Source organism: Cololabis saira, chromosome 10 (genome assembly GCF_033807715.1).
Source record: "Cololabis saira isolate AMF1-May2022 chromosome 10, fColSai1.1, whole genome shotgun sequence".
In the NCBI taxonomy this organism is placed as follows: domain Eukaryota; kingdom Metazoa; phylum Chordata; class Actinopteri; order Beloniformes; family Belonidae; genus Cololabis; species Cololabis saira.
In genome coordinates this window covers 11512069-11537392 of record NC_084596.1, presented here as the reverse complement: position 1 = coordinate 11537392, position 25324 = coordinate 11512069, and the positions used below count along the sequence as shown (strand labels likewise).

The window sequence follows — 25324 nt, the reverse complement described above, 5'->3', positions numbered from 1 at the left end:
TGCTATAAGTAATAACACAAGGATTTCGCGATGTTGCTGCTGTAAAAACGGTCCAATGAATCTTTTATTAATCAGATTTTAAATCTTAATTGAACAGGACAGTGATTTTTGGGCGTTGAGGGCATCTCACTTTTATATTCATATAATTTTAGTGACGATAGCCATTTGGGCGTTAAATTCACTTTGCGATTCCCAGCAGGAGAAATTAGATTGCATCACATTTGGAGCCGTGCTCGTCCTAAAGTCTTTGCTGGCATACATCGGCTGCTTAAGATCCGTTTGTTGTTTTTATGTTTTATTTATTGGAGCATTTAAAATTTAATGCATCTTTTTCCAGGCAGTATATGTCACTAGACATTTATCTCAGAAAGGCCTTAATTTGAAAGGAATGATGACAACAACGTTGAGGGGAGGGGAAGCGTTTAGTGAAATATGAATATCATGTACATCAGTTTTCAGAACGAGTCAGCAGATAAATGCAGACTTCAAAGCTTAGTATTGAGATGTTAATATCAGTATATTGTAAAGACATTTCACTGTAAAAATAGTAGTCCCTTAATTGATTATAGTTTTTATGTACAATCTTCATGAAGGATTTTCTTTTACAGTAGTTTAACATTGAATTCTGTGATTCTTTTAGTTTCCAGTTTATTAGCACAAGACTGGCCCACATTAAAAGATTAAGATATTAAACGCATGACTAAATAATTTGTTTCTATTGTGTGTTGAGTTCTGCTCGATTATGACCCAGATGGGTCGGCGCCTGCACGTCGATCAGGGCTTCATTCACAGTCATGATTGTTAACGTGGGAAATCTTATGCAGGCAAATGCATCTTTGGTGTAAATAAACATTGGAAAAGGCAGTCAAAAAAAAGAAAAAAAAAGACTGGACATCCATGTTTGGTCTGTTTTTGTCTACAAAAGTAGATTAATAAAAATCCACCTAAATCCCACTAAACAAGATTTGGATGAATTTTGCAGAGATGCCATGACTGGAGACTGGTGGTGTTTTGAAAGTTTTATTGTTTTTTAGATTTTAGTGCATCTTGGGTGTAAATTTAAATAAAGATTCACTGAGAAAGTGATGGCTAGTCGGGGTTCAAACCTTCAGCGTTCATTGCAAATACATTAGTCAGGGCGGCTGCAGGTCCTTGAAAAGTCTTAAATTGCATTTCTGCTAAAATAAGGCCTTTTTAAATGTCTTAATTTGTCTTAAATCTCAATCCAAGGGTCTTGGAATGTATCCAGCCAACATTAAGAAGTTTATTTAATTGTTTTGAGGAGAATCTCCTGCAGAGGTTCTAAATATGTGTTGCCAGGTTGAGCCCAATTCGACTGAAAAATATAAGACTGGGCAGGTTTATAAAATTTGGGCTGCTTTTCCAGGTTTTTACAAAATATTTAGGAGAAATTATTAACAAAAAAGTTTCCATTATGGCAGAGAAAAGTAGAAATATACACAATAAACTCACTGATATTTTATTTGCTTTAATCTACTCAATTTAATTGTCATCTTTGTTTGGAGCCTGAACTTTTTTTTGGCTATTTAGTGGTGTTGTGAAGCTTGAAATCTATTACGCATTTAATAATTTATGGTTTTAACATAGAGATTGTATGATACGGGCTGGTTTTTCAGTATTTCGGCGGGTTTTATATCGCAACTGGTCTAGAACCTGTCAGATCTGGCAACCTCGACCTCAGCGCTGGATTTCTTAGTGACTTGTCTTTTTGGTCTTAAATTTAGTTTGAAAATGGTATTAAAAAATATTTAATTTACCTTGGTCAAACCTGTAAACACCCTGTTAGTCTTCTGTTTGTCGCCTGGCAACAATTGTGGCGACGAATTCGGTTTCACAGGGGAACCGACAGTTCAACATCCGGGGTGCAGAGGTGCTCCTTCACAGACGCATATCCAGGATAACGCCATCTGTTAACAAGAATTATATCATCCGAAGTAGCTGTAGAGAGATGCTGGAGCCCAGAACATGCTCCCGTAGCCGCGTCTCAAAGAATACGACGTTCCCACAGCCCGTTACAACGAAGAGATACAACCTCGCCCATATCACTAATTTGCTTCTCTAGCACTTACGATACGGGATTCATGCACGGCACTACTGATGCAATGCATTCAAAGAGCAGAGGCAGGCACAGATGTGAATTGATGTACGTCTCTCAAGTGGGACGCATCGCCGTTTCTCATGGCGCCGTTGTGACTATTGATTCGGAGACGCACACTGATGCATTGCTGAGCCGCCTCTGTTTGGTCTGAATAAACAAAGGGGAATAGCAGCAGCAGCTTCACGATGGCCTCTCTTTTTGTGTGGCGCTGGTGACCAGCAGCGTTGTGAAGAGGGTTTTACAGAGAAATGAAGGTGTTTTTTAATTTTTATTAAAAGCTTTTCTTTGGTGTGTTGGCAGGCAGCGATTCCCAGCCCGATAACCCCCAGGAGGGCCTGAGGGAGCTCCTGAAGAAGACCCTGGAATTCTGTTTGTCCCGGTAATAAACTACTCCCATGCACTTGAACCACACTACTACAGAAATAAAGACAAAGATAAATAGGTGCTGTGTGAATTTGCATTTTGCTTTCACTGACGATTGTGCTTTGTTTCTTTATGCTTAATGTTCTTTTTTATAAATACACAATCAGTGCCATATTTTCCGCACTATAAGGCGCACTTAAAATTCTTAATTTTTCTAAAAGAATCCGCAGTGCGGACTATAATCCGGGGCGCCTTATGTGTGAATGTTGTTGTGTTACTGACTTCAAACCAGTTTTATGTGGTAACTGAGCTCAAAAATTGTTTGTGACTTTGTAGCATCAGGCCGCTTTGCTTGATCGATGGTCGGACCGTTCAGACACGTTAAAGTTGGTCCTTGGTTGGATACGTTTGTAACGTCCGACATCGTTGGATAACTAATTATGTAGCTGCAAACAACCATCATCCAACATCTAGTCCACGTTACCTTTCTGTAATTAGACGTCAGTGTCAGATTTTTAGTGTAAACCCAGTTTTCAAATCTCTATCATAATCTAGTTATAATCAAATGTTGGAATACAACGAAGTTCCAACCTCACACTAACTTCAGGTGTCTGCTATCGCTGGCATCGATGAACCAATCAGAGAACAGAACGTAGTACGACTCTGACCACCTCCACTTTTTATTGGTGGATTTGTGGAAGATTAATGATTTAAAATGTGAAAGTATTTTTCTGTTTTAGTTATTGTCAACAAGTTGAATAAAGTTCGACTTACCAGATTGTTTTGTTTCGCTTTATATATGTTTTATGTATAGATATAATAATAATAGCAATAATGTAAATTCTTAGAGTTATAAAGGGGTAGGAACTAGGAAAAAGTGTATACTTCTTCCTACTCCTTTTTATATGAAGATGTAAATGTTTGTTTTTTTAATTTATTTTTACTTTCATTTTTTTATATACATGTTCGAAATTAAAAATTCATTTATTCATTCATTATCGTCGCTTTATAATCCGGTGCGCCTCATGTATGAAAATAGACCCGTTCATTGTTGCGGTCCGCAAAATACGGTTAAAGGAAACATGTACCACTAAGCATTTCTCTATTCAGGGACAATTAAAGATAACTATGTTAATTGTAACATTATCAATTGTTAATTGATAATATGTAAATTCAGCTTTATCTTTGTTGAGCCGAGGGAAGTTTTTCCTGGAAAATGTCACCATTTTCCCGGTTTCTGTGCGTGGAAAGTCTGGTTGATGTGCAACAACAGGATACAGGCGAAAAAGGGACAGAAACGCTATTTTCATACTTTCTTCTTTTTTGTTTTAAAGATGTAAAATTGCTGACATACAAAAATAAGTGAACTTCTGAGTGCTCAAGAAGAAGAAACTGGTCACAAACCATCCTGGTTTCCACTTACCGGTAACTAACGTACATCAGGAGCCGCGTCACGTTTGAGGAAGACGGCGACAAGTCGCACTTGTCGCACTTGTTCAGCCGTTTTTCCGGGAATCCTGGTTTGTAGTATGCAAGGGCTCGTCCATCTCGCTTGGTCCAGTATATAAAAGCAAAATAGTAAAAAAAAAATACTAGTACCTACTACCTATTGAGTAAACAACAGGAAAAATGTTGTTTTTTAACATTCCTGTTAAAGTAGATGTTGGCAAGTTTTGTCATATTTACGAGAGAGAACACTGAACCAGTTACTGGATTTTTAGAAGCTTATAGTTTTCTCTTATACTATATATATATATATATATATATATATATATATATATATGTATATATATATATGTATATATATATATATATATATATATATATATATATATATATATATATAGGCGATATCTCTTCCTAGGAGGTCTGACAGGAAAAGCTCTCCTCCTATGGAAATGCATGGAGGGTTTGTATTAGGATGCCAGAGATCTCCAGGTTCTTGTGGGTGATGGGCTTTTTCACGGTCGTGCACAGTCTAAAGATTGACGGTCAAGGTTTAGTCTACAACCGGTCTTCTGTGAGGCTGAGCTGCTCGTAACTCAGACCAGGCAACAGTGTCTCTGGCTGCGTCTCCGTGGGCGTCAGGCGTGGTCTCAATGAAAGCCCTTTTTCATATTTCTGAATGCCTCTGTGGTGGCGGTGGTTTAGCTGCTGGTGTGGAAGAAGACAAGGCCTTATAAAATTGGCTCTTCTTTTCTTCGAAACCTCCCCCCCCCCCACATTTTTTTTATTGAATCTAAAGCTTCATTGAAAGGCACAAAAACAAACTGGCCGTGAATAGACACAATGTCCACAAAACCCAAGAGGTTCTGAAAGCCAGAGGGGCAACGCTCGCTTATCAAATAGTAAATCACAGGAAACTGGTAGACAACCATGATTACCCACGCTGCATTGTTTTCATTTAAAAGAAAAACACTTGCGTTGACACTGTAAAGCAGTGAAATGAAGTAGCTGAGAGTTTGGAAAGCGCTTGATAGTTCAAACATCTACAAGACTCATTAATGTGGCAGCTTTCTGAAACACACGCAGCCATTTATGGCATCAACAGTTGAAAATGTTATGTTTGAGACCGTACTGAGGAGTAGATTGATCCAGAATATAAACAAACACAGCTTCTACTGTTGTTGTTACCTCTAACTCCTGTCTTTTTCCTCCATTGTTGATGATGTAAGGTCACACATCATCGGGGTGAATAAATATGATTTAGAACGACACACTGACAAAATTCGGATTTGAAAATCAAAATAGATCGGATTTCTGCATCCACACAGCCAAAGAAATTAAGTAGGACTGAATGAATAATTGCATTTAGGATAATATCGTAACTAGGGATGTACCATTAGGTTTCTTTTTCATCCGATACTTTTGTAACACATAAAAAAATGAACAAAGGCAAAATCAACAGATCCAGGTTGTCCCCTATTTTTATTTTATTCACCTTATTTCATCATTTAAAAAGATCAGGATCAACAAAAGGATCATTTAAAAAAAAAAATGTAGCAGCTTACGTTGGCATTTTAAACGTTAAGCATTGTTTTGTATTTGCTTGACGGTGGACACCTTTAAAAAGGGGCTTAAAACTATATTGTTCCGGAAGACTTTCCCTGGTCTTTTATAGATGTTTTTATAATTTTTATGCTTTTTTACTTATGGTCTTTTATGTGTCTTGATTTTATTCCCTTTGTTTATGTTAGCACTTTGAGATTATTTCATGAAAAGTGCTTTAAAAATAAAATTTATATAATTTAGCATTTAAACAGAGCAGTTCTCTTCGGGGTAGCTTGAACAATCAAGTAAAAATAGTGCAAATTTAAACATAAATTTGAATTAAATAAAACAGTTTGAATTATTGTTTTGTTTTCTTCGTGTGAAATCCAGACTTTACTATAAGAAAAGTATTTAAGCTTGGACTTCAACAAAAAGATCAGTTTAAAAAAAAAATGTAGCAGCCTACGTTGGCGTTTTAAACGTTAAGCATTTTTTTGTATTTGCTTGACGGCATTATATTCATATTACAGCTGTTGAGGGAACTTTTAGGTCAAAATATTCAGTGTTTTGTGAATTTGTGTTCAGCGTATTCAGCCGACACACTAAACGGCTCATCCTAAGGTCAAACTATATGAGATCAGCGCTGGTTTTTATCTGAAATACGTCCAGGGTAAATGAACTGAATTGGAAGCAGGTGAAAGTGATGTCTCTAATTTGGGCCAAGGTGGTAATCAGGGATGTTTGTAATCCTCCTCCATGAAGGTTGCAGTTTACTGCTGTGTGTTTTTAAAAGGATATTTTGTACCGCTGAGATAAGACGGCTAACCCCACGACCCTGCTCTTGGTTTTTCAGGGAGAACCTGGCCAGTGACATGTACCTCATCTCCCAGATGGACAGCGACCAATATGTGCCAATTGTGACGGTGGCAAACCTGGACCTGGTCAAGAAGCTCAGCACTGACGTGGAGTTGATAGTGGACATTCTCCGATGTGAGTAAAACATCATCCTCATGCTTTTACACACCAGTTGGGCCAAAGCGAGCCGCGCGATGTTTGCTTAGTAGAAAACAAGTTTTGTGGCCCCTGAACTTTTTTTTGTTTTTATTTCCTGAATGTGGTTGAAGTTTGTTTCCAAAGATTGTTGTTTGCACAGGTATTACATTTACTGGTTAAATCCATCGTATTTGGCTTGAAGGATGGCCTTTTATTTTACACCTGAATGATCTTATGCTTAAAAATGAGTGAAGGTTAACACTGATTTATTTATGCTGCCTGTAAGCTTCATGTTTCAGTGTTGAATATTTTCCGAACTAAGACTTTTATGGCAGCTGCAGTTTGATAAAGTTTGTGAGAAAAGACAGATTACACAGAAGCTGGTGAAATAAAATCACTTCTCAAATATGCTTATACACCTTTATAAATAATAATCAAATAAAATAAATGATTAAAAATAAAATGGCATAAAACGTTAAATGCAGTCATGTTAGGATTTAATTTTAGTTTAGTTGTTTTGCACAGTTTTAAAAATATACAGGAAATATCAAATATAAATATTATAGCTGCAGGAAGAGGCAAAAAACCCAATGGGCTTATTTGAAGCCTCTACTGAAGTTATTAAAATGTCATGTGTTATAAAGAACACAAGATTAACATACAAAAACAACAGTATAACTACACAAAAGTGATGGCAAAGTAATAATGCAATATATAAATAATAAAGAATAAAGACAAAAAAATAAGTGTGTGTGAGTGTGCATGGGATATTGTTTTTACAACTTATATTACTTATATTGACTCCTGAGACGGTACATGTCACTATTTCAATTATTATTAAAACCACAACATTTATGTTTTCACACAGAACTGCAACGTTATTAAAACTTGGGCTTCTTAAACCCTAAGAAGTTGCCATCAAACATGCATAAACTGGCAAAAATGATTCGATTTTTTTTATATTATGTATTGAAAACAATGACATAGACATTTTTATTAAAGGCTTAAAGCAAAGCTGTGCTGCTATTCCGCCTCCAGCCACATGGGGGCATTTAGCTGTGTTGACAAAAGAGCCACTCAGGGCTGAACTCATGAGTGGAGACGGTTGTAATATCACTTTCTCCCGCTAGAGCAGAACATCATTATGTTTTAAACTTTAAAGAGGTGAAAACTATTTTCATGGCTTCTTTTCCAGCAGAGAAGATTTCATTTGAGTGACCACATTAAATGCTGGATTCAAACTTGGCTGTTCATGTCGGCTTCGGCAAAGAGTGACGGGGGGAAAAGGTGGGAATATCAGAGCAGGGAATCAAGGAGATTACAATGAAGTACAAATAATAGCAAATGTACCTTGGAAAACCCTGCAACAAAGCTTATTTTCAGTATGTGAACGTAGCCGACACATGCGTCCCTCCGTTAGTTGTGGCTTGACCGATGTCGATTGTGAGCTCAGACTTCAGATCAGGGATCAGATCTCAACATGAGGGATACATCTGTGACATAATAAAATAATGTGCAGTGGATCAACAAGGATGCGTGATGTCTGAATACATAAATTAGATATTAAAGTCTTTATTTTTAATGATTTCTTTTATTGTATTTAAATTAAGGGGTAAAATGGGGTCATTTTAAGATGATGAAACGTCAATGGGCCTGAAAACTTGCTGCTTTTTTTTTCATACATATCCTACCTGTTTTTGCACTGTAATTTATCTCAAACTGCACTATTTTCTTCTTCCGTATATACTGTTTATATTTTTTAATTACAGGACTGTCTCAGAAAATTAGAATATTGTGATAAAGTCCTTTATTTTCTGTAATGCAAAAATGTCATACATTCTGGATTCATTACAAATCAACTGAAATATTGCAAGCCTTTTATTATTTTAATATTGCTGATCATGGCTTACAGCTTAAGAAAACTGTCCTATCTAAAAAAAAATTAGAATATTCTGGGAATCTTAATCTTAAACTGTAAGCCATAATCAGCAATATTAAAATAACAAAAGGTTTGCAATATTTCAGTTGATTTGTAATTAATCCAGAATGTATGACATTTTAGTTTTTTTTTAATTGCATTACAGAAAATAAAGAACTTTATCACAATATTCAAATTTTCTGAGACAGTCCTTATATGTTACTTTTTTGTCCTTTTTTTTTCTGTATCTGCACGTGTGCTTGTGTTCTGCTGCTGCTCAATGTGGATTTCCCCACTGAGGGATGATTAAAGGAATATCTAATCTTATCTAATCATCTACAAAGTCTGAAATTTTATGTTTCCATTGATGTATAATGCCCATTCCTCTGACCTCCTACAGCTTTGCCATTGGTCCAGGTGGATGAGAAGGGGGAGAAGGTGCGACCCAATCAGAACCGCTGCATCGTCATCCTCAGAGAGGTTCCCGAGAGTACGCCCATCGAGGTCAGTGGTAGCGCGGGATGTTTGGCTCGCAGTATCACGGAGAGGACGTAGTCCTGGACGGATAACACGCTTGCTGGTGGTTTTATCCCCGCACGGGCCAACAGAAACGGGATGTGGTTGAGATTCACACCCTCAACCCGAGCAAATCACCGGATTGTGATTCACCGCTTGGTTTTTGAGGTCAAACACTCCTTCAAGTTGCACTAATGTGTCAAATTCTGCACAAGAAGTTCAGTATTTGTTTGGGTTTTTCTTTCTAACATAATCATTCAAGGTTTTATCTGAGGAAAAGTGTGAGATATGTAGAGTTGGATGGATTTAAACCTCAGGTCTCGTGTACCTGGTCAATATTCACGCAGTGCAGCCACGTGTTTGAAACCCCAACTCGCATGAAACCTGTTAATCTCCTGCACTGTTGCTGCAAAGTACAGAAATCTGAAATGAATTTAGGAAGTACTTGTCTACCGAGGCCTGATGGGATATATTACACATCAGACCAGTGATACTTGTGAGCAGCAGTCCAGCCAACCAGCAACCAGCATTCCCCAACTCTTGTTTCCATTTGTTTTCTGCAGAAAAATGAAATTATCTCTCAGAAAAATCCCCAAATACTAAATAAAGCTTGGCTTTATCAGTCAGTCTTCTTGGTTTACAGCTGGAACTGGAGGCCACCAAAAATGAGTAACATATTTTAATAAAATTGAAAGTTTTATGTTGGTTAAAAAAATAGTTAAAATCAGACACGATGACCCAACGAAGCTGGTTGTCTGAATGATCCACTGATTGGTTATCGCTATAACTTAGTCTCCGAGGTGTTGAATTTGTCCTGGGAGTTTTTCCTGTCTTATGGCCTGCAAAATAAAAGCCACTACAGCCACAAACTTCTTTAAAAAATAAAAAAAATCTTAAGGCATTTTAATTGGACAACTTTAGTGAGAATCCTTGAGTTTGTGGTCTGAACTTGTGGATAGTTTTACAGTTATGAAAAAAAAAAACAACCTCCGGAGGCTTTAGTCCAATTTAACCTGCAGGAGACGTCCCTGTTATGAGATAAAACTATTAACCAGCCAGTAACTGAAGAACTGAACACATGAGATGCAGACTTATTTACAAGGGAAAAAAAGTTCTTTGTCATAATTTAATGCGTCACATATGCAAAGAAAGGCACTTGAAGACATTTGTGGTCCCTCTTCTTTGTTACAACCCTCAAAAATTAGACGTTTACCTATCAAAGGTGCCTGGTGCATCACGTCAACTACTGTTTCAGAAGAACAGAGGGACTGTGGGGGGGTCGCCGGACTGTGCAATATTTTCACAACAGATATTGTGGTGTACAGAAAACATATCATATTATACTACTATTATATAACTATAGCATTCTCAGTAAATTATATATTGCAATTATTACTTTAGTATCATACGATCTGTCTTTTTGGCTTTTGTATTACTTATATATTGTGTCACACACACACACACATATACATACACATATATACATATATATATATATATATATATATATATATATATATATATTAGGGTTGATCCGATCTCGATCACTTGAGTATCTGCCGATCCCGATTTTATCCGATCACTTTTTTTGGCTCCTGATACATTTCCGATACTTTTTCCCGATCAGATACATTTTGGCAATGAGTTAAAAAAAAAAGAAGAAGAAGAAGGAAAAAAAAAGAGAACTAAAACTCAAATTATCCCACGTTTCTTTTATTGTCCATTGGAGAACAACATGGACATTTATTTCAATAAAGCTTATCAGCACTGGTGCCACAAAATGTAAAAACATGAAATTGTAAACTAAAACAAAAAGTGCAGAATAGTGAAATAACAAAAATAAATACATTTAACTTCAAAAGAGGTAGTTGAATGATATCCAGTCAAACTCACAAACACAAGAAAATTAAAGTACTTTTTGGATTAACCTTAGTGCAACATTCTGAATGGCATGAAATGAATAGCAGCAGCTTAATGCAACATGAACATATATAACATTTCACAATTCGGCCGGAAGTGACGTTAAATGCAACGATATATAAAACGATTTAATATATATTAAAAACATTAATAACTAGGTATGTCCCAATACTATATATATATCTGAGCACGACTCAGACATGATTATTATCTTTTTAACCAGATAAAACTGATCCATGACTCAATCACATTAGAAAAGACGGATCAGTGTGACCATATTCAGTTGGTAAGACCTTCAAATTTAAATGAGTCTTCATTCATTAAAGACCCATGGATTGTCTAAGCTAGCAACGGTAACTAAGGAGGGTTAGTAAGAACGTTCCCTCTTCTGCTCTCACACAGTTGCAAAGTCTCTTAACCATAAAACCATTTTAGTTTTTCCCTAGTTGTCATATATGAGTCAGTATTTAGTGAGTTCTGCCTTTAAAAAAAAATAAATAAATAAATAAAAACAATACCTGCATGAGTTGATGAACTGAAATGTTTTGTTTTTTGTGTTGGACAGGAGGTGGAAGCGCTTTTTAAAGGGGACAATTTACCCAAGTTCATCAACTGTGAATTCGCCTACAACGACAACTGGTTCATCACCTTTGAATCGGAAGCAGATGCACAGCAGGTTTGTGAATAATTTAAAACTTCACATAAATCACCCGTAAATGCTCCGCTCCACCCTGACACTCGTCCGATTTCCCTTTCTTAAAATAACCTGCGTGGTTTGGTAGTAGAGCAATTCTGTGATGTGTTGTCCACTTTCTCTCTTTAAAGGCATATCAGTATCTCCGCGAGGAAGTGAAGACTTTCCAAGGGAAGCCCATTAAGGTAAATCACACAATCTATATTCAAGAGTCAGAATCTGCATCATCCCCCCCCGAGCAATTAAAATAAAACATTGAAATGCTGTTGTTGATTGAACACATCGTTTCATGAAATTCGCTTGGAGGACATGTCGTCAGCTTTAAGCGTTTCAGAGTTTTATGGTTGAAAGTCGGGGGAAGAGAAGATGTTCTTTAATGCATAATTAATTCACATAATCACAGGTTTCATCACATTTCACTTTTAGTCTCAGTCATGTATGAAAGTCCTGATTAACGCCGGACGAGTTGGACTTCATCAAGGGTCGGCGCTAGTAATGCAGCTATCGAATATTTTAGTAATCGAGTATTCTACTGAAAATTCCATCGATTAATCAAGTAATCGGATAAAACATATTTTTGTTTAGTTAAAGAGCAATTATAAATATACATAAGATGTTAGATGTTAATTGACATTACTAAGACTAAATTATATAATCCAGTAGGTTCATGGCTGTGCATTTAAAAACCCTGAACTTACACCAGTCGACCAAATTCACTGCCTTCACTTAAAAAACTAAGGATCTTACCAAGAAATGTTCTTATTTCTAACCTAAAAATGCCATTACACCTGATAACACACATAACTTAAAAGGTTAGGTGTTTTTCCCACGTGTTTCAATTGAACTTTCATTTGTGTCAAGCTAATTTTAAGTGCTAGTTAAGTTTTAAGTTAAAGTATAAGATTTTGAGGTTTGGCAGTGTTCAAAATATAATTCTGAGCCCTGCTGTATTGGAGCACATTAGGCACCAGTGCTGCTTGTTTTATCCATGAATGACTACAGAGCTAAAATTGAAAACTACCCAGTTAGCTTTATTACGTTTTTATTTTTCTGACATTTTTTGCATTTTCTTTTAGTTGAAAATGTAGTGGGCCGCATTAAACGTAGTCCGGGCGAAATACCCTGCTTTGAGCTGCAAGATTAAACGATTCCTCGAGGCAGGGAAAATTCCTCGATCATTTTTTGTAATCGAATTATTCGAATTATTCGAGGAATCGTTTCAGCCCTAGCTGCCTCATGCACATGTAGTTATGTGTAAAATCTCTTTTAAACTGTAAATAAAACCACACACGCATTTAATCTTTGCCTCTGAAGATGTCAAACTGTCTGCTGTTTTCTACGTTGACAACAGACTAGACTTTTGTTCAGGTAGTTTTACTCTGAGGTATTTCTCTGGCAAGTCGGTAACAAGGTGTTGTATGATGTTTGAATTCATCAGGAGCCTTTTTTTTTTTCTTTTTTTAGCCGTAACAAAATAAATAAATAAAAGTTTGTCGAGTCATGGAAAATCAGCGTCTTGGCCGTCACTGCAGAAACGGAGCAAACGTACATCGGCCGCCTGTTTACATCACTTTCAGGAAGAATCTGAAAATAAAATGGTCTTTTTTTTTTTTATATAATCTTAAAGCTGTTACTCTAAATAATCCAGTAGTGGAGGAATCGTGTGAACCGGTTCGGTTGCACCTCAATCAGGGACACGAACGACTACTGTCGTGTAATCAAACAGACTCGTGTCAACAAACGTGAACTTTCATGAGAACCGAGTTGTTGTTTCTGAACTGTAACACGATCACGCTCTTAGGACCGCACCTACGTATGAGCCTGACCATTCACTTTTAACTTGGCTACATGCCTGTGCAGCTTTGTGACTGTATCCTGTTGTCATGGTGACATGATGACACGATCAGTCATCGGTGGAGTTTCTGTTGCAGGGACTCTCCTGGATTTGTTTTGGTATTTTTAGCTGCTGGAAAGAAGAAATTCACTCAAATTGATTTGATAAATGTCTGTTGTGGTCCAAGAGTTTATTTATAAAGTATTTTTATTGAACTTTTAGACACTAATTCTGATAAGCCAGATGTTGGACTCGGCTTTGACGGTGAATAAAGTGAAAACTGGATTTGTTGACTATGCTTTCGTCCCCCCTCCAGGCGAGGATAAAGGCAAAAGCAATCGCCATCAACACTTTTATGCCAAAGAACGGTTACCGGCCGGTGGAGGTGAACCCGTACGCCCAGCAGCGCTTCACGTCCTACTACATCCCCCCAGTTTACAGCCCCCATCAGCAGTTCCCGCTGTACAGCCTGATCACGCCGCAGGCCTGGTCCACCACGCACAGCTTCATCGACCCCGCGCTGGTAAAACCGCCTGTTACCTCAAATGTTGTACCTGGAAATATTAAAGATCTGATTTAAAGCCGAAAAAACACAGAGACGGACGAATTTACTGAATTTGACCTGTTTTTTTTTCCTTCCTCTTGAAGCATCTGACCTAACTATTTCACTTTTAGCTGAACTTTCTTTTGTAATAACTCATAAAGAAACATGATAAACCCGTGGAAGAGGCTGCAGGTCTTTTCCCTCCCGGTTAAATGTGATATAAATGTTGGATTAAGTTTGTCGTCCAACATTACAACATTCCTGACTACGCTGGTGCCCTGCTGTGCACGTGGTGCATTCACTGCAGAGGTGGAAAAAGTACAAAAATATTGTACTTAAGTAAAAGTACAGATTTTCTGCTTGAAAATGACTTAAGTAAAAGTAAAAAGTACCTGTTAAGAACATTACTTACCGTATTGGCCCGAATATAAGACAGGTTTTTTGCATTGAAATAAGACTGAAAAAGTGGGGGTCGTCTTACATTCGGGGTCTAGACGTTATACCCATTCACACCGCTAGATGGCGCCAGATATCTTTAAAGCGAATGCCGAACTTAACTTCCCAGGCCAAAGCGAACTCCTGTCACGAAGAAGAAAAATAAAAACAGCGGTAAGAAAGAAAGAGAAGAAAAAGAGAGAAGAGATAACAGAAAATGGAGAAAACGTAGCGACAATCTGTCGGTCGAAGAAGTTATGATGCAAACTTCAAGATCATGATTTGAATGAGGCATGCTTTTTCTCTCAAATATATTGTTATAATCATTTGTTTAAGATGTACTGTAATTATTTTCTGTATAAAAATTTAATTTGGTGTTAAAAAAAGTATTTTTTCAAACTTGAGTCTTGAAAAAGAGGGGGTCGTCTTACAATCAGGGTCGTCTTATATTCGGGTCAATACGGTAAGTAAAAGTATAAAAGTACCTCAAATTAAATATAATAAAGTACCAAAAGTACATGGTGTAAAATGTACAGTACAAGTACAAAATTAAAAAGTGCAAAGTACAAAATTATTTTCGAAAGGATTGCAAAGAAGTGAAGTCCCAACATTGTCATGCTGTTGTTAATACATTTCAAAAGACATGTTGATATGTAGGATAGACAGTTATCAATGATCCAAATAAGGATTGTGTTCAATTAAGGTCTAATAGACGTGTGTAGTGCAGTAACGAACTACTTGTACTTCGTTACTTTTCACCACTGATTCACTGGCGGTTTTTAAGTTATTACCGATGTTAGTGAAGTTGATTTTTATTCGCATTTCTTTCCCAGGTCGCTCCTTTTCACAACAACCAGTTCATCAATGGTTTTACCACGTCACACAGTTTCAAACCAGCAACGTCACCCCTCACCGTCAGACACTTCTCCCCCAGGAACAGGTTGGTTTCATCCCGACTTCTGCTTTTTGTTTGAATTGCAATGAAACATCAGACGCAGTCACAGAGACGGTGTTTGCTCCGCCAGGAATCACAGTAAGCCTCACCTGAGGCCGAGCATCCCCACGGCAGACCGCAGCGCCGGCCTCCTGGACAGCCCCGGCCTCTTTCCCAGCTTCCCCGGCGAGCGGATCAACGGCGTTCGCAGCAGCCCGCCCACGCGGCTCCCCAGCAGCCAGCCCAGAACCAGGTTACCCTCCACCGCGGCCTTCCCTCGCCGAGACGCCGTGGGCACGGGGCGAGTCACGGAGCCCAGCACCCCGGACTACACCCTGGGAGTCGGGCGAGGAAGGTAAACATGAGTCTCACCATTTAATACGCTTCATTTTGTCCACGGCTCTACAATTTAATTTGCTAATTCTTTTTGTTGGACAAGAACTTTTTACTTGACAAGTTTCTTTTAAAAAAAACAACCTAAAAATGTCTTGTCCGTCAAAAAGAATTAGCAAATTAAATTGTAAATCCATGGATAAAATTAACTTTATTAAATCATTACGCAAAAGTTATGGAGAGAGGACTCTGAAAAAGGCGAAAGGAATCACCGAAACATGTCAGGTATTTAACCCTTGTGCAGTCTTTGGGTCAAAATGACCCAATTCTTCTATCCTTCTTTCCTCCTGCTCTCTCCTTCCTTCTTCCTTTCCTCTTTTCCTCCCTTTTTACCCTCCTTTACTCCTTATTCTTCCTACCTCCCTTCCGTCATTCATTCCTTTATTACTTTACTTTATTACCTTTGCTTTTCTTCCTTCTTTCCTTATTTTCTCCATTTCTTCCTTCTTCCCTCCCTTCTTTCTTTCCTTTTCTCAATTTCTTCCTCCCTCCCTTCTTTCCTTTTCTCCCTCGTTTCCTTCCTTTCTCCCTTCCTTCCATCTTTTCTCCCTTCCCTACTTCCTTCCTTCTTTTTCTCCTTACTTCCTTCTTTCCTTCCTTCCATCTTTTCTCTCTTCCTTCATTCCTTCTTTTCTCCCTTCACCCTCCCTTGAACCAAAGACAGCACAAGGGTTAAAAAAAAAATTAGCAAATTAAAATTTCAGATGGGCTTTTCTGTTTCTGTAACCCGAGAAAACACAAAACGGAGATTTAAAATGTCTTCCGGTTCAGAAAGCATCGCTGATTAACATCAAATCCATAAAACGACTCGATTACTTGGAAAAGAAAACATGAAATAGTCCTTTACTGCGGGTTTAATGACATCAGATGAATCTAACAACGTTGTAAGACGCAGTCGGAGGTTGCTGAGTCGCTGTTTCAGATAGGATGGATGTTTGTAAATTGAGATGTTCTTTGTCTTAAAGGAAAAATGTTTCTGCTTCTAGGAAAAAGAGGGATGAAAAGTTTACAGTAAGTACTTTTTGGTTTTTTGTCCATTTTTGAATAGAGATAAGAAAGCTCAAATATGAAATGAACCCTGACGCGGCAGGACTGGCTCTGAAATCCCCCTCAGCCGTTTCCAGACGTCCTGTAGCTTCGTAGCTTCACCGTGTTTCACTTTGCGACTCTTGCTTTTGTCGACTCCACCGCAGAGAGCGACTCCTCAGTCGCCGCCGCCGCCGCCTCCCAAGCCGCCGTCTCCGAGCTTGGAGCTCGGCCCCTCCAGCTTCCCTCCGCTGCCCGGGGCGGCCGGCCAGCTCAAGACCGACAACGTGTTCGACAGCCGGTTGGCCAGCAGCGTCGTCGTGGGGGCCATCAAAGAGCGGGTAAACGTCTCATGTGATGCTGGAGTGTTGTGTTGCAGCGCTGCTCATGTTGGACTCCTGTAAACAGAACCAGGGCTGAGCTTTTATACTGTAAATAAAGAGAAAACGGAGACATGCTCGATACACTCGGTAGCTGAAGTTTAAAACAAACACCTCATTTAGGCTTTCTTTCAGTTTGGTTGAAGTTGTACTTCTTCTTTTTTTAATTTTTTTAATTCTATTTTATTATTTATTTATTTGTATGTATGTATGTATGTATGTATGTATATATATATATATATATATATATATATATATATTCTTTTTGTTTATTTTTATTTTATTATTATATATTATAAAAGAAGAACAAAAAAACTTGGACATTCTTTTTTTAAATTAGATTTTTTTTTTTTTTTTTTATAAATATTAAATATTTATACAGGACTGTCTCAGAAAATTACAATATTGTGATAAAGTCCTTTATTTTCTGTAATGCAAAAAATGTCATACATACATTCTGGATTCATTACAAATCAACTGAAATATTGCAAGCCTTTTATTATTTTAATATTGCTGATCATGGCTTACAGCTTAAGAAAACTTGAATATCCTATCTCAAAAAATTTGAATGTTCTGGGAATCTTAAGCTGTAAGCCATAATCAGCAATATTAAAATAATAAAAGGCTTGCAATATTTCAGTTGATTTGTAATGAATCCAGAATGTATGACATTTTAGTTTTTTTAATTGCATTACAGAAAATAAAGAACTTTATCACAATATTCTAATGTTCTGAGACAGTCCTGTATATTATAAAAAACAAACAAACTTGGACATCTTCGCTTGTGTGAACCTTTTATCCTGCAGCTGATGCCACCATCATGGATATCCTAAACCAGTGATTCTCACCCGGGGGTCCGTGATAATAAAATAGATATATTTTAAAAAAGATCCTCTGACATTTATAGAAATAGATTATTATGTTACACAAATGTGACCGAGACCTTTATCTACCTAAACTACAGAGGGTCACATGAACTTCTTTCTTCTCTTGTGTAATTCGTTGTCTTAATAACAAATCTTGCACTCTTTTGCATTGTTGAAGTTACTGCAGGACCATGTTGATGCAAACGTAACACCATCTGCATCCTTCTCAAATTAAGAGCCCCCCCCCCCCCCCCCCAATGTTTCAGTGGGGATTCGCCCTTCATTGCTTTAAAATGTTTTTATTGTGAAATATTCACAGGAAGCTGTTGGGGGAAGGCTCATTAACTCGCAAAGTTTAAGTTAGCGCTCAAAGTTGCAATAATGTTAAAAAAACAAAAATAGGATCACACATTTGCAGGGAGACCAGGACCCCAGAAAGGTTGAGAACCACTGATCTAAACGGTGCTGTTTCTGCTAAATGAGAATAAAAATGGTTTGTCTTTTCAGAGAATTCTGGTTCTGTAGTTAAGAAATGGGTGTTTGTCTGCAGAACGTGGGTGCTGACGGCGGCGGAGGAGGACCGGTCTCCTCAGCGGGTCCCAAAGAGCCTCTCCGCTCGTCCTCCTCCCCGATGCCCTCAGGCTTCCAGCCCTTGGCCAGCGTGACGCCCAGCGCCGCCTCCGCCCCGCTGACCCCGGCCTCTGGGACGCCACACAGCCCCGCCCCCCTCCCAGCACCGTAAGAGCTGCACTCGTTAGCAGTCGTATAAATCTGCACCACCTCCTCCAGCCAACGCCTCAGTGCTGTTTGTGTTCGTGTTTCAGGGAGGTGAAAGCGACCGAGGTGAAGCCCAAGGACGCGCCGGTGTCCGTGGAGCGGGTTCCCGGGACTCTGTCCACGGCCAGCAAGTCGGTGCAGGTCAACGGCGCCGCCACGGTGAGTGTTGACCTCTCCTCGTCCTTGTTGATCTGCCGGTTCCCAGAATGAGGCGTCGCTCGTAGGGCTGGGGATCGATTCAAATGTCAAGAATCGATTCGATTCCGATTCTTAAGATTCAGAATCGATTTATCAAGATTCGATTCGATTCCGATATTGATTTGGTTTAGTGTTATTAAAACTGTTTTTTGAGCTGTTGCATGAATTATATGACTGTAGTTATGCAAAATATTACTACTAGTATTATATTGAGATTAAACAGCAAGTATTGGCAGCTAATGATGCTGTAAGGACCAATCAGCTCCCAGAATGCTGATAGAACTGCTTTCAGAAACATCATGTGGGTCAGAATTACCAAACAGATCCAGGGAGGAAACAGAGACGGATGAAATCGGTTTTATTTTTTCCCACATTCCGTTTTTATTTGTTCCATTTTTGGTCTATTTTGTTTTTTAATTTTTGAGCATTTGGTTTTTAGCATTTTTTGCAAATGTAACCCCAAGACAGTATATAAAGCAATGAAATATAGACAATTTATGCAATTATAACCTAACACTTTAATGTTTTCATACCTTTAAACATATTTAAAGGCAAAAACATGTCACCAGTTATTCTCGTGTCCAACAAAACATTCCTTTTTTGGGGATAAACAAAAAAATAACCAAAAGTTGTAATGATGAAAAAAAAAAAATTACATAAATAAATAAAATAAAAGAAATTTAAAAAAATCGATCTTTCGACATATGAATCGATTTTTAGGAATTAATATGAGAATCGATTTAGAACTGGGAAATTGATTTTTTCAACACAGGCCTAATCGCTTGGTCCGTAAACAATCTGAAGTGTAATTCTTGACCTTCCCATCTTGATTTTGATATTCTCTGCCTCAGATAACGCGGTTATCCGTGCAAGAGATGACGAGGTTTTGTACGTTTTCTCAGTTTAGCATAAGATCACAGAGCAACCAAGAATCTGATTTTCAAGTAAAACTCTGAAATCAGGGGAAATGCAGGGCTTAAAGTATCCCGGCACCGAGCCGGATCTCCGGCGTTTGGCTATGATTCAGGGACAAAACCAACAAACAAACATGAATGGTCTTGAATGCAGAATTCGAGGTGAGCCGGCGGTTGTTTCCCAAACTATCTAAATATGTCGGTCTGTTTTTCAAACTGAGACACCTGCTTCCACGCTCTGCCCTTCTCATTCTTTATAAAACTTTGGTTGAACCACATTTAAATTGCTGTAATATTATTTGGTGTAATACATAAACACTAGGGATGCCCCGATTTTTTTTTCTTTTTTTTCACAGAGTACGAGTATTTTAATTTGTATACTCGCCGATACCAAGTACCGATCCGATACTTCTACTACAAAAATAACTAGGCTAAAAATTCAAAGAAAAATGCAATGAATTGGAAGACAGGTTTTTTTTTTTAAATAGATTTTTATTGATTTTTATCCAAATTTATCCAAATCCAAAGACATTAAACAACAAACAAGTGCTCTCTGCAATCACGAAGGTATCAAAACAGGAAGGAAAAAATACCACCATCCAAAATGAAATTACTCAAGGTAGGATAGTCAAAAAAAGGACGAAGTTAATGAAAATAAAAACAGATAAACAAATTAATAACATACATAATTAAACTTCAAAATTCCTAAATGAATGACATAGATAAAACCATCAATATGACAAAAATATAAATGTATAAATACATAAGTTAAATAATTAGACTAATTTAGAACGGAAGACAGGTTTTATTTGCAACAGAAATTTCCTCTGCGGTTTAGTCTCATCGCAGGTTCATCAACTGCGCATGTGCGGTGCTTCACCTGAAGCCGTCCGTGTGAAACAACATAAACAATCAAATAGATTTTAAAAAACAGGCTAAATGAAATGATGTTACACACTCTTGTACAGCAGGTGGCGGTATGCTCCTTAAAGTTGGTTGCGATCCGCCGATAAAACAGAAGAAGAAGAAGGAACATAAACTAAAGGGTTTCCTTTTGCCGTGTTCAGGAGTGTAATGTCCCAAGGTGCTGGTAATTGGCTCAATAGGGACATTAACATGTGTATACCCAAAAATGAAAGGAATACTGACAGATGGGTAAAGTGAACAGAAAAGACTTGTTTATTAACTAAAAGGAACTGAAAATCCAACAACACAAAAGGTTAAGGGAAGGGACTGGTGGTGCCAAATAAAGAGTACAATCAAAACAATGCTATTCTAATAGTCAACAAAATCTAACTTACCTAGCCAAAACAAAACTTCCTACTCTACCTAAAAAAAAGAAGTTACAACATGTGGCACTCACCTCTAACCTGGTGTATATAACAGAAAATTACCTACGTGATGCAGTGTACAGGGTACCCCATCTTACCCTGTCCCTTCCCCGTAAGGAACTGAGTGGGAAAGATAGCAAACTGAAAATGTACTGCTTGGGAAGGTTAACTGAGGTCTGAACAAACTAAGAACTGAAAATTAAACAAAGTACTGAGACTGTTGGCCGTTTGGAGCACAGGAGGGTTGCAGCTGGAGGAGAAGACACCAAACTGCCCCCCACACTAGTACACGTTACCAATGTTGGGGTAGTTACTCAAAAAAGTAATCAATTACATATTACTAGTTACTTTTTAAAAAAGTAATCCCTTACACTACTTAGTTAATGGTTGCTGAAAGTTACTAGTTACATTACTTTTGGATTACTCTGCAATATCACCTGAGCTGCCAATGAACAACATGTACAGGACTGTCTCAGAAAAATTAGAATGTTGTGATTTTCTGTAATGCAATTACAAAAACAAAAATGTCATACATTCTGGATTCATTACAAATCAACTGAAATATTGCAAGCCTTTTATTATTTTAATATTGCTGATCATGGCTTACAGCTTAAGAAAACTCAAATATCCTATCTCAAAAAATTAGAATATTCTGGGAATCTTAATCTTAAACTGTAAACCATAATCAGCAATATTAAAATAATAAAAGGCTTGCAATATTTCAGTTTGTAATGAATCCAGAATGTATGACATTTTTGTTTTTTTTAATTGCATTACAGAAAATAAAGAACTTTATCACAATATTCTAATTTTCTGAGACAGTCCTTTAGTTGGAACCTTATTACTGCAGTGCCCAGATCAGCACAAATGTGTATTCGTAAAGTCCCGTAAAATACCGTTAAAGGCTGATTTATGGTTCTGCGTTACACCAACGCAGAACTTACGGCGTAGGGTACGCGGCGACGCGCACCCTACGTTGTGCGTCGCCACGTACCCTACGCCGTAGGCTCTGCGTCGATTTAACGCGGGACCATGAATCAGCCTTAAAGGGAAAGTTCGGTTTTTTACAACCTGGACCTTATTTATGACATTTTTTATGGTCGTATACTCACCCAGAAAAGTTTGGTGTGATTTGGAGTCCTTCGGAAGATATTAGGAGTTTTTTTGCGAGCCGCTTCTCCGTGTAATGGAGCGCATGAGGGCATAGACGGACGCAGACGATGCAGCGTCTAAATAACACATGATTGCCACGAAACTCGTTCATTTCTTTTATGAATCACTAGATCTGCTTCCAGGACCTGTTGTAACATTGTGGCGCGGTCTGTGTATTAAATAAATAATAAATTTCCGTTTTGTAAACAAGACCTCTGAACTCATGACGTCATCTCTGTGCGTGCACTCTGTCCTCCGTTCAGTGAGCTCTTCAGCCGTATACTCCGGCTCAAAACGGTAAGGACGTCCATCATATTCAAAGTCGTCGTCCACAACCTCAGAATTTGACAAATATTCAGACATGTTTCAAATAACTATCAGTAAACTAACAGTAGTGAACTCCAGCTGTACACAGAGCTGTGTCTGGGACGCGCGCACAGAGATGACGTCATGAGTTCAGAGGTCTTGTTTACAAACGGAAATTTATTATTTATTTAATACACAGACCGCGCCACAATGTTACAACAGGTCCTGGAAGCAGATCTAGTGATTCATAAAAGAAATGAACGAGTTTCGTGGCAATCATGTGTTATTTAGACGCTGCATCGTCTGCGTCCGTCTATGCCCTCATGCGCTCCATTACACGGAGAAGCGGCTCGCAAAAAACCTCCTAATATCTTCCGAAGGACTCCAAATCACACCAAACTTTTCTGGGTGAGTATACAACCATAAAAAATGTCATAAATAAGGTCCAGGTTGTAAAAAAACGAACTTTCCCTTTAAGTCAGACAAGTGTTGCGCAACGCGGGGAAGACGCATGAAAGGCAAGTTTGATTTTCTTTTCTGTTCTCCCGTTCTACATGAAGCTGAAAAGCTTAAAGTAACGTGTTTTTTTTTTTGTCTTAGAGTAACTATAACGGGATTACCCAAATTACAACTGTAACGCGTTACATTACTGGGTTACTGGCGAATGTAATCTCGTTACTCGTTACTTTGTAACGCGTTACACCCTACACTGCACGTAACAAGGAGTAAGTGTATCTGACTGTTGAATGTTTGCGGTGTTCCCCCCCAGGAGCTGAGGAAACCCTCCTACGCCGAGATCTGCCAGCGGGCGAAGGAAGCCCCGCCGTCCCAGCAGCCCCCGCCCCCCAAGGAAGCCAAGCCAGCCGCCGCCGCCGAGGAGCGGAAGTGCGGCGACGCCGCCGCCCCGTCGGGGGAGGCCAAGGCCCGAGAGACGTACCACCCCCCCTCCAAACCCGGCCCTGCGGGGGGCAACCCGGGACGCCCCCTGAAGGAGGCCCGGCGGCCGGCGGGCCGGTGGACCTCGCCGCCCCCCCACCCAGGGAAAACCCCCAGCAAAGATTCAAACCACACCCCGCCAAAGTCCCCGCAGTAAGGCCTCGCCGAGGCCTGCGCCCCCCCCACCCACCGCCCCCCCACTACACTCCACAGATTTGAGGAAAGGAGAATAAGTCAGGGCTACTCGACCTCCATCCCAGAACCGCCGGCCACCAACGAGCAGAGGACGACTTCTTTTCCTGGATCAGGGCTTGCAGACAAAAAGCACTTTACTGTGCATGTAGAGCACCTTTCTTCTTTTTCTTTTTTAAAATTCTATTTATTTGCTTCTTTTTACTTCCAGTTTTTCCTCTTTTCTCTTCTGCGTTACGTCGTTGTCGGCCGACACTGGGATCGGTTCCTTCTGTCCAAACGTGTGTGATTTAAGTTGTGCGAGATGCAGCAAAGGATGATGGGAAAGGATGCATCACCCCGACTCCATGGCGGCGGGTTTGTGCGTGTCGCGCGGCGCCGCTGGGCCACTTCCTGTAGCTAAACTGTGGCTCAGATTCCTGCGTCTCTTCAGTCCGGAGGATTTCCCCCCGGCGATCGTCTTCTTCTCCGGTTCACGAGTTCGACTGCTGCCGGGAATCCCGGCCGAGTTCGGGCCTCGGCGTCTCCTTCCTCATCCTCTCATCCCCTCACGCCGTTTCCACTAACAATGCTAACATCGATCGTCTCATGTGAAGTCTGCTTATTTTTTTAGAGTCGGACAGATTAGGAGTTGATGCATCTGTTGGAAATTTACGGAAGTAGATGCTTTTTTCTTTTCCTTCCTCCTCTCTTTCTAGTCAGGAACCCAATCTTTTTTCAGCAAGTCGGCTCTTGAGTCTTCTTACTTCCTGTTGGACGCTACGACCAGCAGGGAGCTGCGGCAGGAGGGCGTCATCAGAGGAGTGTCTCCTCCGGACGGAAACACTGGCCAACTACAACCCGGGGAGGAGGGATCGAACACTAGCTGCAGTCCGGGGGCTCGGCGGACGCGTCGGTTTGCAGGCGATGCACTTATCCTGAAAATCTGCTGAGATGAATTTGAACTCGTCGGGGAACAAACCGGACGCTTCGGCACGAGCGAGCGTTTCTCTGGTTCTCTCTCAGACATGGTGCTAGACGTCGACTCCGGGAACCGACTCTGGTGAAGCTGCAGAAATACTTGATCCTCCTCCACTCACACGCTCACATGCACTGGTGGTGTTTCTCCTCAAACTGGGAGGCCGGTTACCGGCGGAGAGCCGGGCGGCTCCAGGACTCCCTGCAGCGGCTCGAGCCTCGAGCCTTCTCTGCGTCTTGGATCCTCGTTGAAGACACTGTGGTGAAGGAACGGAGTTTTTGACGGGTCGTTGCTTTTGCTGATGTTTTGTTTTTTCCTTTTTTTTTTTTCTTTTTTTTTTTGAAGCAGTTGTGTCGAGATGCAGTGGTTTGGAGTTTGGCTTCGGCGTGAACTTGCAGCGTTCGTGCGTATTACTGCTGAATACGGGAAGTGGGGAGGTTGAGTAGAGCAAGATTTTCAGTTTTGAATGAAACTCAACCGACGGAGGTAAAATAAGTTTTTCTTTTCATTTTTTTGGGGAACGTAGTTTGCGAAGTTGGAATGTGAAGATTAAAAAAAAAACAGAAAGAAAAAGCAGGAACGCGATCAGGGAAATTTGTCTTTTAAAAATCCATCGTCAGGTGAAAATATTGAG

The 25324-nt window shown here is 39.3% G+C and overlaps 1 protein-coding gene across 2 annotated transcripts in view; it reads left to right on the top strand.

Moving 5' to 3' along the window:
* Nucleotides 1-24862, top strand: part of larp4b (La ribonucleoprotein 4B) — a 60939-nt gene extending 36077 nt beyond the window's left edge. Inside the window, exons 5-17 of one of the 2 annotated variants that reach the window (XM_061731688.1) lie at nucleotides 2420-2498; nucleotides 6327-6463; nucleotides 8785-8888; nucleotides 11386-11496; nucleotides 11646-11699; nucleotides 13665-13871; nucleotides 15161-15267; nucleotides 15353-15616; nucleotides 16641-16665; nucleotides 16848-17021; nucleotides 18477-18664; nucleotides 18751-18862; nucleotides 23374-24862. In XM_061731688.1, coding sequence (XP_061587672.1) covers nucleotides 2420-2498; nucleotides 6327-6463; nucleotides 8785-8888; nucleotides 11386-11496; nucleotides 11646-11699; nucleotides 13665-13871; nucleotides 15161-15267; nucleotides 15353-15616; nucleotides 16641-16665; nucleotides 16848-17021; nucleotides 18477-18664; nucleotides 18751-18862; nucleotides 23374-23697 — 1886 coding nt within the window. In that variant the 3' untranslated portion in view covers nucleotides 23698-24862. Of the gene's footprint in view, nucleotides 1-2419; nucleotides 2499-6326; nucleotides 6464-8784; nucleotides 8889-11385; nucleotides 11497-11645; nucleotides 11700-13664; nucleotides 13872-15160; nucleotides 15268-15352; nucleotides 15617-16619; nucleotides 16666-16847; nucleotides 17022-18476; nucleotides 18665-18750; nucleotides 18863-23373 lie in introns of both variants that reach the window. The other variant, XM_061731687.1, reaches the window with a different exon arrangement.
* The last annotated feature ends 462 nt before the right edge of the window (nucleotides 24863-25324 follow it).